The sequence below is a fragment of the Triturus cristatus genome, chromosome 4_2, assembly GCF_964204655.1.
Source record: "Triturus cristatus chromosome 4_2, aTriCri1.1, whole genome shotgun sequence".
In the NCBI taxonomy this organism is placed as follows: Eukaryota; Metazoa; Chordata; class Amphibia; order Caudata; family Salamandridae; genus Triturus; species Triturus cristatus.
Window position 1 is genome coordinate 244,155,460 of NC_140586.1, and position 18,672 is coordinate 244,174,131.

General features: G+C 44.2%; 1 protein-coding gene across 1 annotated transcript in view; it reads left to right on the forward strand.

The window, feature by feature from the left end:
- LOC146833555 (uncharacterized) overlaps nt 1–18,672 on the forward strand; it is a 453,674-nt gene that overhangs the window by 156,943 nt on the left and 278,059 nt on the right. The window contains exon 2 of the mRNA XM_085600079.1: nt 11,392–11,543. Within this exon, the coding sequence (XP_085456205.1) occupies nt 11,392–11,543 (152 nt within the window). The remainder of the gene's footprint in view (nt 1–11,391; nt 11,544–18,672) is intronic.

An 18,672-nucleotide genomic window follows, 5' to 3' on the forward strand; every position in this document is an offset into this window, starting at 1 on the left:
CCCGGCCCAGTGCTCTCGTTGACGTTGACAGCACCTCCTCCACGGTCTTGGTGTGCGCGCTCTCCATGCTTGGGCCTTGCGAGGCTGCTGCCGCTCTCCTGGGAGGTCTTACTCTCTTATGTCCCTGGGGGCTCGGCTCTAGCCGGGCATAGACAGGAGATGCTGACGGTTTTCAGACCCTCTGCCCCATCGGGCACACTGCGTGGTGGTGATGGGGACTGCAGAGCGCTCACTACCGGCAGCCACAGAGGTGTGGAGGGTGAAAGCACGGCATGGTACAGGGACGAACATTAACAAAAAAAATGATAGGGGCGGGCCAAAAGACGACTGCTGTAGGGGTTGTGTGTGCACACACCACAGAGGAGCGGGGGCGGGAATCGAAAGCAGTGGTGCGCGCGCACCACAGAGGAGCGGGGCCGAGGGAGCCTGTTGTCTGTGTTGCTGATGCGCGTAACAGACACCAACGGGAATGGGCAGAGCAAAGGCGGGACATGCGCCCGCCTTTGCCCAATTGCGTGCCTTATTTTTTTTTAAAAACACGCTAAAGCCAATGGCAGCCGCCGAAAGCAAAACCACACGCACAAGCGTGTGGTCAGCTTTCAGAACCCCCTACATGAGGTCTCGCGCTGCGCGAGCAGTTCTGCGCACTGCAACGCTAGGCGCGAGACCTAAAAGTAAGAATTTCTGCTTGTTTATTAGAACTTTTGATGGTTTGTAACTGCGGAATTTCTCAGGATTCTTGTTGCCTCTGCAATTAAGGGCCACCGTGACCCCGGTGACCACCAGACCTAGATTGCTTCCACAGAGGGATATCCGTTTATGCTGTTTTTAGGTCGAGCCTGTAGCAGCGCGCACGCGCTGCTCTGGCGAAACTTTATGTAAACAGTAAAAGGGCTTTGGAAAGCTCACCACACGCTTGTGCATGTGGTTTGTTTTCCTTCAGAGGCTATTCGCCTTTGCGTGCGTCTTTCTGAGAAAGACAGCATGTAATTGGGAAAGGCGGGTGCATGTCCCGCCTTTGCTCCGCCCACGGCCTATTGCTTGCGGTTACCTGCACAGGCCACATCTGTTTTCAATTATTGTGCACAGATGCGTGCGCGATAATTGAAAACAGATCGCTCGCTGTGGCGCGCGCTCACGCACCACTCGCGCGCTTGTTGTTTTAAATTCCAATGCAGCTACTTACAGCTCACTCTTTCGATGAGTGCTCTTGCCTTGATGAGATATGTTTTGTAGATCTGGAGTTACGATTATTAGGTCTTCTTTTAACAATGTATATGTACCTCTACAATAAAGCGGTGGTTGATATTCTGCAGTCAGTATTGTTAGTGCTCGAGATTAAAATCCCAGTGTTGTTATAACCTACAAATTGAGTAGGGTACTATGCACACCTGTTAACCAGTCACCTACAAGGAGCCAAGACTGCGGCGCAGCAGGAAGCACTACATTGAAGTTTAGGACGACCCCTACTGTGAATGTACCCCGAAAGTTATGCACCCTGCAGAATCATCCCCACACGTTTCTCCCTTTGGAAAGTAGAACGGCGAGTGGTGGCATAAATCGCATGATTTTTGGCCCTGATGCGTAAAGTACTCTTATTCTCCCACCGACCGCAATACAGCAAAGACACAGACACCCCAGCAGAGCCGAGACATGGCAGCTGTTTGGTGTGCTCCTGCCACCTGTTTCCTCATACACCCGCTGTCTTTTTCGTCAGCAGTCCCTGTCAGAGAAAAATGCTGCTCCGGTAGTTTCAAATGGGCCAAAATGTGTTCCATGCCTGCGCAGTCCTTGCCACTGAGCCAGGATGTGACTGTCCCTTCGCAGGGACAGGCAACTTCGCTAGGATTTGGCCGCAAAGGGTCATGCAGCAGGGCGAGCGTGTAACCTGTTGTATTCATGATCAAGCGGCTAGAAGACGGTTCCCCAAGGACATGCCGACATGCCAACTGGCCAATCTGCCACCGGCCCAACCATGACACTACCCCAGTTGGTCCTGGGTGCGTGAGGTGTGCATCACTAGGAGAAATTGGACCATGGCGTGAAACCCGCAGGAAGAGGCAATGTGGCTACGGTGTGACAGGGTCAGGGCCCGCTAACCCTGTCACGAGGCGGGCGCCATCAACCTATGGTCCAGCCTTCTTGGAGTCTGTACTGTCTTTCGGCGGTAGGGCCCTGGCCGCAAGCAGCATCGCCACCTGGTGGGGAGAAAGTGCAATGTCTAGCCCAATTTTCAAAACAGAATGAGATGCGCAGAGCACACAGGGCTACTTACCACACAGCAGCGCTATCCTATGGAACGAACAAACACACACACACAGACACACACACACACCACTGCGACTCTTAAGATGCATGTCTCATAGAGGCTGAGGCCGCATACAGAAGAGCTACCTAGAAGTGACGCATATCACTCAGAGGGGGTCTCTCTCGCACTGCATCGATATTATAGTCTCAGATCTCATGCAGAGCAGCTATCCCAATGGTTGCATCCATTTTACAACCTCATGCCCCGGATCTGTGAAGCAGGCTGCACATATATTACAACATTAGGCCCAGGGTGTGCGTGTGTTACAATAACCGCCCCCCAGATCACGAGTATTTCTTAAGTTACCCAGATCTAAGAGGCTGAAGTCTCAGGCCTCAGAGTCGTACCTTAGACAGCACGTCATACAGACTTAGGCCTCGAACAGCAAAGCCACACGCAAGCCACATATACTATACAGGCTAGGATGGCAGAACTGGCTCTCATGTTACACTGATCTTACAGTCTCGGGTATCTAACAGGAGAGCTGTTCCCAGGCTGTGTATACATCCCCCAGCCTTAAAACACAGAATTCTCCCTACATTAACTCAGATTGTGCATGCTTATGTCTCGTACAACAAAGCTGTTCTTACTCGACATTGATGTTTTGATCTAAGGCTTCAGACAGCAGTGCTATCTCTCAGTTTACACAGAACTTACAGGCTCAGACAGCAGACATATCCCTCAGCTTACAGCAGAGGTCTTCAAACTAGGGGAGGGGGGACTTTGAGTGATTTCAGGGGGGGCGCCAGGCTCAGGCTAAGAGAAGCATCATGCTTTGTTTTAAGTGTTAAAAACATGAGCGGCAGTAAGTCTCTTTGTAAGGGGCCATCTCTAACAACTTTTGTCAATTTTATCCTGACTGGGAGTATGTGTAACAAGCATTGGCATAGCCAATAGGTCTCACCTTTGGGACCTTATAAGTGCTTAGCCATGCAACACTTGATGTTGTTGAACCAAGGATATTGTGCTGGATAACTAAACACTTATAAGGTCCCAAAGGTGAGACCTATTGGCTATACCAATGCTTGTTTAATTAGAGAGATCCAGATGAGCTCTATCCCTTCGATGCAGCTTCAATGTGAGTCCGTTCCCTAGAAGACTGTATGAACTCAATACAAAACATTACATTTTATCTTCGAGCAACTAATGAACTTTGCCAGATAAGGTGACATTATCTTGTGTTTGTAAGTCCAAAATAGCCCTGACTGTCCTGTTTTTGTGATCTTTGCAAGGTCTTAGCAGACGGTCCTGCATAGAAGTCTTGATAGAAAGATTGCTCTTAGAAAGGCACACCTGTGATTCCCCGCTAAATATATTGCCAACGTTTAGTTTATTATTGCAGATTTTAATGCCAAATACATGCTCTGAAAGACTTTGCTGCTGTCAAATTAAACCTAAAAATAACTTGAAATTCTTCTGAAGGATTGCCTATTGATTTCGGTCAGTCCAATGGAATTGGGTCTAATGTCAATGCCTCTAAGAACACAAGCTGTAACTTAGAACTATCAATATCAAGAAGAACGACAGATAAATTCAAAGCATTCTAGCCCTACATCTTTTTAATCTTTTCTCCTGGAATAAATATTAAATACAAGCCTGCTTGTGGAATACCTGCTTCACTGCAACAGGTTGCCTCGCTCTGGACTCTCGATCTGATGGTCGCCTACTTCAACAGCCCTATTCTATGCTACCATCTGGGGACTGACAGGAACACCCAGTTCAAAGGTTTTGCCTTCCCTCTCTCCCTAGGAATTTCATTGAATTGATAGATTCTGGTTTTGATCTTCACCAGAATACTAGGCATTCATACCTACCGCTACCCGCACAATCAGTTGGTCATAGAATCAGTCCTTCTAGTTGTGATAATCTCACACTGTAAATGATTTCCATTTTTGAGATTCATGACATCTAGTTGCACTTTTATGTCAGCTTTGTGTGTAACTGCACTTGACCACCCTCTGGAATCAGGTTGACCCACAGTCCTTAATACCAGTCTCTAATATGGTGAAAGACAGTTTTCTGTGGTGGCCCTAGGAACCCAACAGGGACATGAGCTCTCTTAATCTTACCAAGCCATGTAACCTACACCGTACAGTTATGGCATCACTCCGGGCCTGGAGCATGTCCACGATCTCGGGTTGAATCAGGATAGGGCTCCATATATGAATACTTTGGAGAAGAAGACTATATTGCTGCTAAATTTCCTATAATCCCTGAAAGAAAACTGACTGTCTATACATACAATATAACAGCAATATTTTATATCAACAGCAGTGAAGGAATGAAATAAGGATTAACTGCTTCTCTGTTAAGAAATGAGAGCACACAAGAAGATCTTCCTAGTTGGCTGTAGCCCTCTCATAGTTGGGACCTACGCCCCAGCATGATCTTCCTTCTTTTTCAAATGTAGGGGGCCATTTAGGTATATTATTTAGCCTCACACTGAAAGAATTGAGAATAATCAGAATTTGTGGAGGGTTCTTCACTTCTGTCTGGAGTGCAGCAGGCACTTTCGCTTGTTGGACTGGTCCTCTGAGTGGCTGCATATATACGCTAATATCATGCTGTGAAAGCACTTACACCTCCTAAAGACATACATGCCTTTGTGGTCAGAGTCAAGGTAACAATAAATGTCAATGAACAACACATTGCTTTGTATGCAATCTGTGTGGCTGCCACAAAGGCCCTGTCACAATGTATTATTGTTTATAAAACATTTTATTGCATTTAATCCCCCCACCACCATCAGCATACCTAATGACTTGTGAGAATCCAACAAGATGCATGCTCCTGTATGCAGAGCTAATCAGTAATAAAAGAGATTCACTACACCATACCATAAGGCTTGTCCCGCAGAAATGTTACTATCATCATCAACTCCGTATTTTAACATGTTTACGTAAGCACATTCTTGCTCTCTAGGTTGATTCCTCAAAGAGGGAAAACAAAATCTCTCCCTTGAAACAACTTCTGAAACGGGGAGGTGGAACTTTCTCGGAGCATCAGATTTTTGCTTTATCTTTTTTGACTAGAAGGAATTCTTCTTTCCTCATGATGCCCAGTAGTTCAAGCTTTGGGGAAAATTCAGTTTTCCAACCATACATATGACATGTTATGCTATATCTGCAGGAAGACGTTTTGAATAATATCAAGTTCCCAAATAACGTGTAAGATATCCCCTATGTATACCTTAATTCTTATCCTGCATGGGCGGTCTGTTGAGTAGTATACTTATGAATGTATTTAAATTGACTTAGATGCAATTTCTCTGAAACAGATAGTTCCTGGGAAGCCAGGGGGCCTCAGGTCCCTCCCCCACTTAGCCCTCAACTCATCAAATCGGCTTAGGGAATTAATGATTAAAGAGTGGTAGATTCACAATTCAATTATTCTACAATTGACCCATTATCTGTTTCACGTCGAGGGGGATATAGCTTGATTTAGCACAGCTCATAGGTTACAGTCAGTATCTGACGTATGTGACTAAAAACCATGCTACAGCTGGAGATACATATCAAATTGAGATCTATGCAAAATCAATTCCTCATTAAAACCAGGAAGTACTTTATGTGATCCCAGAAATCTCAAAATAAGGATATGCCTATGAGGTCTAATAAAAAAAAAATCCAGGCAGTCTGACCGTATTGAAAAACCTGTTTCCACATTACAGGGCTGTCTTCTGAATTAGTTTAAGATCCGATCCCATGCAACATGAACTCTTTTTCCAACAGTCTAGAATTACTTTTGTGACTGGCAGAACAGATGTGGTACAGGAGCCCTTATGACAAGGTTCAGACATTTGTTTAATCAATACTCGTGAGCTCAAGACTAGTTAGCTCTTCCTTCATTCCAAAAATACTATCACTGTCAGCCATCAGATGAGAAGCTCAGTAATGCAAGTGAATGACGGCCATGGCCACTCCATAGTCGTACACTGATTTAGCGCTTTTACGAAAAGTCACCCAACAGCACCCATTCTTTCAAGGGAATGTGCAGAAACACTTGTCTATTTTCTTAAAGAAATGCAGAGTCTTTAAAGGGATAAATTGAAGGACATACAAAAGTTAGGGGAGAGCCACCATCTTGAAGAGGGTCCTTCTTCCAGGACCAGAATAGAGATCATTCAAATTCTGGCCTGTTCATTGTGGGTATCACAAAAAACAACAGGTCCTCTGCACAGAAGACAATACAGTAGCTTGCACCATCCTCCAGTCTGCACCCTGTGCCAGGCCATTTCATTGGATCCAAGCTGCAAAGGGCTCAATGGCAAGAGTTAAAAGCAGCAGTGAGGCAGGCAATCATGCCAGGTGCCCTGCTCTATATGAGAAGGGAGATAGAACACTTTTTATCTATGTGGGCAACTGGGTCACTGTAGGCTGGAAATGAAGTCCAATATTCACTTGTCAAAATATACTAAATAAGTATTTCCAGCTCAGGAAATGAAAAGCTTTTTCAAAATCCAGTAAACGGATGGCAGAGAGGACCACATAGTTTATGTGCTTGAGTGAGGGTGAGGGGCAACTAAAGCAAATTATTCCTGATTGTCTGTCTCAGCATAAAACCATTTTGGTTGGGACAGACTAATGCTCCAACCACTTGCAATCATTGACTAGCCAAAGTGTTAATCCAGTCCAACCAGGACCAGTACAGAGAACCTTGAAAATGGGTGGTAAAACAAACCCAACTTACCAAACCTTACCTCACCCTACACTTAATGCCCAAGCAACCACGCAGTTTCAAAACGTTCATCAACAAAGGGACCAGAAAGAAGTCTGGGATCTCAACCCCTAGTTGTGCTAGTACTACCACAAGCACATTGTCTACTCAATTGCAAAAGTGGTATAGGATGTGTGGTCTAATTCCCACACCACTGCTCATTACCTTTAAAGCAGAAACATTCGCCCATTGCATTGAAAGAATAAACTTTAAGTGGGTCAGCCATCCCTGCTCCCCAACTTTGAGGCCAAGTTGAGTTCAGGATAACAGCAAGCCTAAGATCATTTATAGTTGCCCTACCTATGTCCGTACAGCCAAAGGAACAGCACCAGCAAGAGAAATTTTAGAGTGACTAATGCCAACAATTCAGAATTCACTGCAGGTTTGCAATAAAAGAAACTGGCCTGGAGTGGGGCATGGGTGAATAATAGAGGGTAGGTCTGACCTCTGACCTCTGATCAAGGAAAGCAGGTGACCTGGAAACCCATAAACACGTAAGAGATAAAAGAACAGAAAAGATACAAGACTGCTTAGAAGCCCTCATCATGACCTAAAGTATGAACAGCTCTCTTGATAATGACATTAGGAGAGATGTCGTGCTCAGATGGGTCTCCATCTCTATCCAGGTCCATTACTACTCGTCTGTCACATTCTTAGCTGGCAGGCAAGTGGGGATCTTGTAGCATGCAGACAATGTCCCCTCAATTCTCTCCTCTCTACAATCCAAGGTCTGCTGTGGTAGCACCCAACTCCTGAGACAGGAGCACTTCCTCGAGCAGAACATGGAACACCCTTTCTTTCTCCTACCCAGTCCCAGACTGCCTCAAAGTTTTCAAAGAAGGTTGCTTTTAGTATATCTGGATATAGCAATACAGGGCCCAACTGCATTGCACAAAGTTTCTGTTTGACTGTTAAATGTTTCGAACTGTTGTTGGACCTATTTTCTATAGTCCAGAAAGGGCAAGACTTCTGTGGATTCATAGTGTATATTCATACTGTATATCACCCCTGTAATAAGCTGCAGGAAGGATGGTGTCAGAATCAATGTCGTTCATAAGTCTTGGAATCAGCAGTCTGAACGAGGCACCCAGTGCGGGTCTCAGCAACAACACAGGATGTGCTCACTCAATGATGAAACAAGTGGATAATTCTTCAGAGGTTCACCATTTTTCAGAGCCAAGTTGTCTGAAGTCCTTCCCCTTCTGAGTGCTGAAACTTTTTACCACTCACCTCCCGTAAAGTGATCTGGGTTTAATCCATCGTTCTTTTGCTCACTATGCCACCCCACTTTGGACCCAGCCATAAGCAAATCAGTCTTGACCCTGCTCCTCATGGAGACAGACCAGCCCAAATTGCCAGGACAGATCCCCCATGCACCGGAAACAAGCATCCTGGGACCGGTTTTGGTGAATTACCCCTCATCAGCCAGGCTAACTTGAATCCAGTGGCACAGTGAGCAAGGGAGCCACATCTGGGTATACCCTTGCATATCCTTGGCTACTTAGGGGGAACATAGCACAAGCAGCAAGATGATGGACAAAGCGCTGAAACATGGGAACAGTCCAACCCAAACTCTCTTACTAAATGGTCCCACCAGTTCTTTCTGCTTTTCCCCTGTCTCCTCAAAGCTTCCTGTTGTCCCTTACTTTTTTTCTCTCTCCTCAGAACTTCTTGGTCTCTGACGTTTTTTGTAGAGGTGAGTGAGTCAACAAATTAACAGGGAGGGGCGAGCCAGAGCCCAGCCAAGGCCCCAGCTTGGCTCTAAGAGCCCATTCATGAGCCGAGCAGTGAACATATTTAGTATTTAATTCAAGCAACTAACATCATGTAAAAATATTATAAACTCTTTGCCAAATTTAAAATATATACATGCTAAAGTGTTTCACATTAATACATCACTTTTCATCACCGCATTTAGAAGTATTTATTAAAAGTGAGTTTTCAAATGACCCTAGAAACACACCTACCACCGCCATGATAATGCTATTAGTGAGCTAACAGGCAAGTCAGTTATCATGTCTACCCCATGAGTCTAAGGAGGTTACATGTGGACTGCCAGATTCACGTGGGTGTGGCAGTGGCGGATTTCTGACCGCCCTGTTGCGATCAGGATGGTTGGGCCGCCTTGGTACCACCACAAAAGCTAGGGATCAAGGATCCCTGGTGGTGGCGTTGCTGTATTGAGGCCACAATATGCTTGGCGGAGCCTCTGCGGCCCTGCCAAGCATATTACGAGTTTCTTCACTGCCACACTTCATGGCCGTACAACCACCATGAAAAGTGTGGCAGCGAGGAAACAAACTGGGCCCTCCGGGGCCCCCTGGTGCCTCACGCCATGTGGATGCACACAACGAGGCACAACATGTGCCCCCGTGTGCATGCACAAAAGTGCCTGCTCAGCATGGACTGCAGCAGTTCATGCCTTGCAGGTACTGCCTCTGACGTTCACATTGCGGTGCCTGTTTCATAGGTACCACCCTGGGAACGCCAAAGAACAGCCCGCCATACAGGAAAAAATTCTTAATCTGGCGGGTGGTTCAAACATGGGTTTAGTGGTGCGGGAGCAGGCGGTTCCCTTTCTGCACTGCCAAACTCATAATAAGGCCCTTTGAAGTGATATTGGATGGAGCACCACTACAGTCTATTAAATGTAACACAAGGGTTTTTTTGTGGAGTGTGCATCTTGAACTCTAGTTTTTGAAGGTGCTCGTATATGTGATACTAAAGAACAAGCAAAGCCATTAGGTCGTGCCTTTGGTATCTTTGCCAAGGCCTTTTAGCCATGCTGTACAGCACTGCCAAGATCCTGTGCAGCATCGTGAAAAGTTAAAAAAGCGGAATGACGCATGTGCATCTACAAAATGACACAGGCACCAATATTTTTTTTTTATCAATCTGAGATGGATTGATACATTTTTAAAAAAATAATAGAAGTAGTGCCAACATTATTTTAAGATAGGCGGTCCAGCAGCAATTTGCTGCCTGGTCCTCCATGTCAAAAAAGTAAAAATAGACCGCTGGTGGGGGAGGGGCAGCGATGGGAAGCAGGTGTGTGGGAGGCAAAGAAGCACGTCAGGAAGAAACACATGAGTGAGAAAGCAAAGCGGAGAGGAAAGCACACGAGTGTTAGCGCAACAGGGAGAGACGAGAATAGGGGAAGAAGCACTGGGGAGAGAGAGCAACACAGTGCCAGGCGAAGAGGGAAGAGAAGAACAGAAAACAGACAGTTGGAAAACACAATCACTCTTGTGGATTGCTTAACCTAAAAGAAGAAAGTAGTGCCTGAAAGGGAAGCAGTCGAAGCACACAAGTAATGAGGCTATGATCCAGGGAAGGGACAAACACAAAAAGAGGAAAGAAAGTCCACATAAGCAAATAAACAGCAAGCAAATGAGAGTGACAAAAAGCCAACCAATGGTAAGCAATAGGCAGGCAAAAAGTGCACTGTAAGCTGGCAATAGGTCTTTTTGCAAACCAAATACCTTGCGCTAACTGGTAAGCGGGACCTTAAAAGGAGGCTTGGTGAAATAAAGTACTTGCCTTGGATAATACAATTTGGTCAAGAAAGGAAACCAAAATTGATCCCAGGTTTTCTGGTTTCACTAGCTCATCTAAGTCTAAATGGGTATCTATTATTCACATCAAACGTTAATGCTTTGTCTTTAATTCCTGGCGCATGAGTTTAAAGTGTGGGTGGCGGGCCAATGACACATTTTTATTTTTGAAGTTTTTTATAGCACAAACCTGTCCCGAAGACATAAGAGCACTACACAAGAGAAAATTACACATGTTTTTCCGCACAGCGATAATAAACGATTTGTCAAGATTCCCAGTATGTTGAGCCAAGGCCTAGATTCGAACCTGGTTATCCATGTTCAAAGAATGACAGCTCTTGCTACTGGGCCACATCTGCCATTAAAGCACAGTTTTTTGGGCTTGAAGTTCCAAGATGGCCTCGAGCTGATCCAGAGCCAGGCATCTGACTCGAACTTTCAGTGGCTCGCCTGCCTCTAGTTTTTTGCCTTCTCTTTGATGCTTGCCTTCCCCCTTTTCCTTAAATAACAGCAATCAGTGTTCTCACTCCTTTCCCTTTTTTCCTCCACATTTGCCCTTCTTTGTCTATACTGTCAGCAGTTTCTGCTCTCGCTTTATTCCCCTTTCCCTTTTAGTAGTTTTAGTTCCCCCTTCTGTTTTCCTTTACTCAGTGTTCTCTGTTCTTTTCCCATCTTTCACAAAGTTTTCTGTCCTTCCTCCTTCCCCCCCCCTCTCCCTTCAGCGGTTCTTATCGCCATTATTTTCTTTCGTCTGCATTTTTCTGTGCCCCCTCCCCTTTTGACTAGCCTGTCCATCTTGTGTTTTTTCCTTAGAAGGACCCTGAAAAGGAGAACCTGCGGACCAGGCACCATGGAAAATGAAGAGAGCTACACCCCCAGGATCTGTCGGGATAACATCCCCGCCCAGTGCAACATAAGAGCGATTGCTGCACCCCCCTCAGGGGGTAACCCCCGCAACTACTGGGGTAAGAACAAAATATGGACCTCTCTAATTACTCATCAAACAGGGTGCATCGCCGAGCTGAGCGTGGGTCTAGGTACTGGAATAGCAGGAACGCTGCTGGTCAGGATTGTGGCGCATGGGCAGGGCTGTGTTTGGGTCACATTATTCAAATGGCCATGGCCAATGCAGGTTGGAATTGAGGTGCACCTATAGAGCTATCTGTGAGCCCTGGTGCTTCAATGGCAGCAGGTGCTGCAGGTTGTGACTGAGGTGCACTGGCTGCAATGTTGCTGTGCGCGATGGTATTAGAAGAGCAGTGGGTGTTGCAAGTCAGTATTGAGGTGCTATGGGATAGCAGTTTGTGGGCCCCAGTGCTAAATTAGCAAGGGTGCTGTAGGTCATGGTTCAGGTGCATTACAGAGATGTGTGAGTCTCCGTTGTATAATAGTAGACACAGTAGGCAATTACCATGGGAAAGGTGAAGATCACTTTTTGTGACACTAGCATTGGTATAAAACAGACTGCGTGCTCATCCCCCTCATCCTGAACATTATTGTCGATGACTTTCCAGCGTATATTGATCAACCGGATTCATACCCACTAAAAAATTGGTGTGGCAAAGATTGTCTGTGGCACTGACACTCTATTGAGGTGACCGGACAGCCATCCTCCAAGACAGCTTTCTTTAAAATGAGTTAGGAAGCATAAAGACACCAACAGAGAATTAACACAGATGCAGGGCTCTGCAAAAATATACTAAAAACTGAACGTTTTTTCAAAACAAACACTTGAGAACAGTACTTAAAGCAGCAACACAGGCAGCCCTATCATGCAGAGCAGATATGGGATCAAAGACAGCTAAGGCCCGGTACGCAAGGAAGCAAAGATATTCTTCATCTACAGATAAGACTCCAGGACAAGGAGCAACTAATCCTGGGACAGACACCAGCCACCATTTTGCAGACTCAAGTTATACCGTTGATAAAACCATCCAACCCCTTTTAATACCTCCACCCCAATATCCTTCGCTAAGGGGGTTTCTAAACATCACAATATAACTGTGTCTCAATTAGGAAGTGGGTGTGATATGAGTGTAGCTGTTGTTTTTTCGGGGATCGGGCAGTGGGAAACCCACCTTTGCGAAGTACAGCTGAGCATTCTCCTCTCAGAGTCAGGACTCTTGGATAGCGGGTCAACCCTACAACTGGGCATGGAAGCAAGTGTCTACCTGCCCTCTCCTCCTCCCTACTACCCATTTGTACCCTCGGTGGAAATGGGATTCTGAAGATCCAAAATGAAGTACTGGTCTGAAAGGCAGAACAGATTCAGCTAACTTCAGACACACATTCATTATCATTATACTGTATTCGGTTTTCAGAATGAAAACCATAAACGTCAAACAAACATAGATAAAAAGCTCCAACCGATGTACAAAAACAGTGCAGTATGACCATCATGGGCCCATAATTTCAAAGTTAAAAAGCAAGCACCATACCAAAACGAAGAAATCCGAAATGAGAAGTGACATTATCAAAGCATCATGAAGTATAAGATTAATAAAAAAGGGCTATATCAAGGGCAATAAACCATCCCAAATGGCCCCCAAAAATAAAAAAATATTAACATGAACCATATTAAACCCAATTCATTTTAATATAGTCACTACTAAATCTCCATCAACATTAATCGCAACTAGAGCTAAGCCAGATAGCAGCATTCAAAAAGCTAAGAACATACAGTAGTGAGTGACTTGAAAGCAGTTGTAAAAAGATAAAAGCCGGTCTAACCTGCCTAAACGTGCTTTCTTAAGAATAGGGATGATAAAAGACTTTCTAGGAGCCTCATAAAAGCTACAAAACAATAAAAAGTGCATCATATCCTGTGGAGACTTACCCATTCATTCATACATATTAAGTAGGGGAGAGGATGTGGCCTAACGGCTAGGGCGGTCGACCTCAAATCTGGGGAACCGGGTTCGAATCTCAGAAACAACGCTCAACATCCTGTTATTCTGGGCAAATCACTTAATCTCCCCGTGCCTAACAAAAATGAATGTGTCCGTCTGTAATGAAACTGGTGCTCATGTAAAGAGCTCTGATACCCGATACCTTCGGGTCAAGTTTGCGCTATATAAAACTCCCCCCCCAAAAAAGTACATACATTTCACCGACTGTCACTCTAGAAACCTAATATACAGCCAGAGCTGGGCTCCATACAAACTCCAAGTAAACCAACATTCATTTCATAAATATTCCACACATAACAAAGGAGAGACCTGGACATTCCAAAGTTCCACTTTCAGCACCTACCACTAATGCCCTCTACCATACTTCAATTTGCGCCAGTCTTTTCCACTATATTAGTGGGCAGATTGATAGTTTAGAGAAGCACAGCCTGCTTCCCCTTTTTTAACCCCTCGTTATGGGGGGCACCAGCGGCACCTCACTTAAATCTCTCTTGACCCTCCTCCTTGCTGATGTAGCAGCAGCCTCTAGATGCAGATGCCTAGGTCCTCAAAGCTCCAATGCCAGATGATCATTTCTCCAAGATCTCTAGGGGCTAGATGTACGACTATTGGCAACTGCGAATCACAAATTGCGCCAAATTGTGAATCGCAATTTGCGAGTCGCAATTGCCAATGTACAACAGTGTATCATACACTGTTTGCGATTCCCAATGGGGTTGCAAATTCCATGCCTCATGCATATTAATGAGGCTGTCGCAATTTTTGACCCCATTGGGAATGGCTGGCACTCCCAGAGAGGGTGGCCTGCTGGAGTCAGCAGACCTCCATGTCTGGGACTGCTTTTAAATAAAGCAGTGTTTTTTTTAATGCAGCCCATTTTCTGTGAAGGAAAACGGGATGCATTAAAAAAAAAGATTTTTTTTATTGTTTCATTTTTGAAGGCCAGGTAGTGGTCCCTAGGATCACTGCCTGCTCTAAAAAATGTTTGCACACCCATTCACAAAGGAGAAGGGAAGAGGGTGGTAAACTGCGAGTATTTTGAGACCACAATTGCGGTCGCAAAACATTCTTACATAGGGTACAGACTCGCTATTAGGATGGGACGCCCTTGGAATGCCCCTTCCTAATGGCGAGTGACTAACCCTATTTTGCGAGTCGCTATTTAATTAGCGACTCGCAAAATAGGATTAGTACATGGGCCATAGGTTTTTTGCACACGCAAATGGGTCTATAACCCATTTGTGCATGCAAAAATCCGTTGTACATCTGGCACCTAGTCTCTTGTAGCCCCGTCCAGAAGACCACCAGTGGTGTGGGGGGCAAAGGAAGGTCAAATGAGACAGCAAAATCATCATAAATTAATTTTGATCACCAGGGTCATAAAAGTACAAGCAGAAAATAAAACCATCACAGCAATATACATAGAAACAAATGAAAAAGGAAGAATAAAACCAACATGCAATGAAGTGCTCCCGTGCAGTTGCTTCATAGTTTACACTGAGTCAGCTCCAAAGGCCATGGTTCAGAAAGCAGTAATACATGTTTTTCAGATATCCTACTCAGATAGGTACTCCATTTTATTTAATTAAAAATTTAGGCTAAAATCTCCTATGATACATTTTTTTATAAGAGCAAGTATTTACAAGCGAAACACATATCTGTCAATTTTACAATTTGCTCAACATACTTTGTTAAAATGGATACTTCAATAGACACTGGTTGCCTTCCCCTTAAAAACAGGGTTTCATCAATTTAGACAGTACGTACAAAGATACACGATAGCCTCTTTTAAAAGTGCAATTGCATAAACAAGGTCATTCACTTAGGGCATGAAGACAAAGTGCAAATTATAAGCACACAGACTCCAATCAACATTAGGCAGTAAGTACGAATGAGGTTTCCTGAGTAGTGGCAATTTCATCGACACTAACAATATCAGGCTAGCTAGAAGTATTTCAAGGACAATAATTTATGAGTTTCAAAATAGCAGTTCCTTTGTTCGGAATGTGCAAAAAGCAATTAAGTGCGACAGCCATATGTGACATATGTTCAGCTGAAGATCTCAAATTAGAGTGATCACAATTATTTCAGCATATGCCAGACACTGTGCAAAAAGGCAATATAAAAAGACTGTATCCAACAAGGATCTCACTTCATTGTGTCCCGTGAGGGTACAAAATAGCAGTACACCAACCACCTTCACAACATACAGAACTGCAACAACTAATCAGTAATTTGGATGCACTTGCAATGCCAAATCCGGGCTGATATGAGGAATTTGGCGATAGAATAGACCTCCAATCTACTTGTGTCTGAACTGAGGATCCTGAAAGCCTCCAAATGCCGGCGGGTACCCAGTTTCCTACAGAGAGGTGCTATCCACTTTGCTCTTTGATAGAGGTAGGCCTAGCAAAAGAATACATTATGAGTTAATGAGTCGGGCGCCTCTTCGCAGGCAGGGCAAAGGTCACCCCCAGGAACAGCTACAGTCTACTTGCTACAGAACCTTTCTGTTGCAAGGGTCTCGTACCTGAACTGTTTAAACAATTTGCATGCTGGAGAGAGTGTACTTTCATCTGTGGTTGGCTCATACAATGGGAATGGTTTTACATCTATAAACTCCATAGTCAAGGTTCCACTGCAATTGGTTACAGTTTGGACAGACACGTATTCCCAGTATATTTCTTTTAACCCTGCTTTAGATATTGAACACATTTCTTTTGGGGAAAACCACATTTTTTCAAATTAAATTTCCACAGAAGTGCTTTTGCAGAGTTCAACCACAGGATTTTACGATCAAAAGTCTGCACTTCATTCTCTTTGTGCTAGACCCAAACATACAGTAGTCATCGGCGTACTCACTGGGAGTCCCAAATGGGATCCGATAAACTTGTTTTCAGCCGTCAACAGAATCTTAGTGTTCACCCCCCACCATCTTGCCCCCCCCCAGTTACTGAGCCTTACAGAGCTGGCCTTTATATTATATATCTCTGTCCCTCTTAAATATTGGCCGTCTATGAATCTTTGCTATACTCGCTGTGTGATGTGTTAGTATTATGTGCATTTTTTAAGTTGGAGAGCACAGTTTAGATTTAGCGCTAGTCTTACTCTTAGGTAATCAAAGTTTAACCAAAACACACAAAGAACAGAGGGGTGAGAGGAAAAACGCTCTTCGACCTCCCGCTTGTTAATTCAATATCACAAAAAGAAGAGGGTTAAGCGAAATTATGTGCAGAACCAATAGTGTGTGAAGGGGAAGGGAGGAGAAAATCCATCAATTTAGTAAAACTGCCCTCACACACAGCAAGCTGTGTCATGCTTCATCATAGAGCTGCTACTACACCTCCGCGCCAGCCAAACGCTGGAGGTGGAGCAATAAGGAAGGGGAAGACAATACAACACACAATATAAGTGGAACCAAAAGTGAGATAAAGGTGCAGAACCAGTGATGATCAGTGAAGTAAAACTGATCCCGGGAAATCCTTATTGCAATTTTAATAATAGGTGCCCAGACCGGATTAAAAGCAAAAGAACGTGGGTGGTAGGTTGGAGAGCTTATAATGAGGTTCCAACCCCCCCACTCTGCATAATTGTCGACATGTTTCAGCCAGCTCTAAATAATCACCCGGCTTTCCTCAGGACTTCTCACCATATAGATTCCTAGGTGCAGAACCTTCTTCTTCCCAAATTGGAAAAGAAGAAAACACCTCAAGTGATGTCTCTCGCCTTTGGAGAGGAACCTACAATGATTAAAAAATAATATAAATAAACTAAACAAAAAACTAGTGGACATTCCCCAACCTAAAACACACACACAGTCTTCACAACAGCATACTCATACCTCCCTTCATATGAGAGTAGAGGTGGTTGCTTGCAAACACGATATCGATATAGCTACTAGCTTTGATTGCCAGATAGTAAATGTACATATCAGGAAATGTAATCAAAAGACATAAAATTCCAAAAGGAATGATTGCTCAGGAGACACCACCAAGTTACCCGGTATCATAATCTAAAACCAACTTACCGAGTTTATTGAATTAGTAAACTCGAAATGGCGGGGGAGTGAGGACAGCCATCCACACGCACTCTCTGTAGGAAGGTAATGTTAAAGTAAGGATTTTAAATTAGGAATTTTGAAAGGTAGAATTGAAAATAAAAATATACAATGGTATTAATATTAATATTAAATTTATATAAGGGCCCCACACTTGCGAGCAATATCATTCAGGATCTTGTCATGCCCTAGGGCTTTAGATGCAAGACATAAGTTAATTGCTACTTAAGTTTCACTTAAGTAAAATTTTAATTTACTTAAATTACTTGGGTTAGAGTCAAACAAGGTATCTTCACCATCCTAATCCAGATCTTTACTATATGAGTATAAGTTGCTAAAGTGGGCTACCCAATCTTTGGGTTGGACACAATATTCCAAAACTCTCTCAGTTCCCTTGGCACACACTGAGGCTAGTTTCCAAAAAGATTTATTGCCTTTAGCTATCAAAGCGCAATGCAGGTTTCCCCACAAGGTACACTCCCAATCTCTCTTGGCTTTGGCCAATTATCTCCTATAGAGCGATCTACACCTCACCAAATAAGTCCTACATTCAGATTTCGCTGCTGCTAGTAACTCGGCTTTTGCTGTCCTGCATACTCTATTATATCAGGCCACCTCCTTTGAGTCTTTGCTATCAACCCTTTTATCTTGGGAAATGGTTCCCTAATATGTGAATACAGCATTTCATGATTTTCCTGGAATACAATTGTTCTATACACGGGGGAGGGCATTTAAGTTCTCGACTCTCACCTTGCTACTTCTACAGCTGTAGGATGCTTAACAACACAATCTCATCGAAAAGCTTTGCCGTTGTCAGTGTGGGAAAGGTCCCCAATATCCGGTCTACTTATGATCAGGTTTTCTCTGCCATACTACCCACCAATTTCAAACACAGAGCATTATGGTTTCTGTCTATCCTATACAATACTACCATATCCATCAGAAGAGGCCAAAGGTTTAAGTAAATTAGGAAACTGTCAATTTAATTGTCAAATGAATGCCCACTTAAAGGGCCAATGGCCGCAAAGTCTCCGGATCCATTCTGCGTTCCTTCTTTGGACAGCAATATCACAGTTATTGCAGCAGGGGTTACACCGTGGAAGGAGATTACGTTTCTGCGCATCTCCC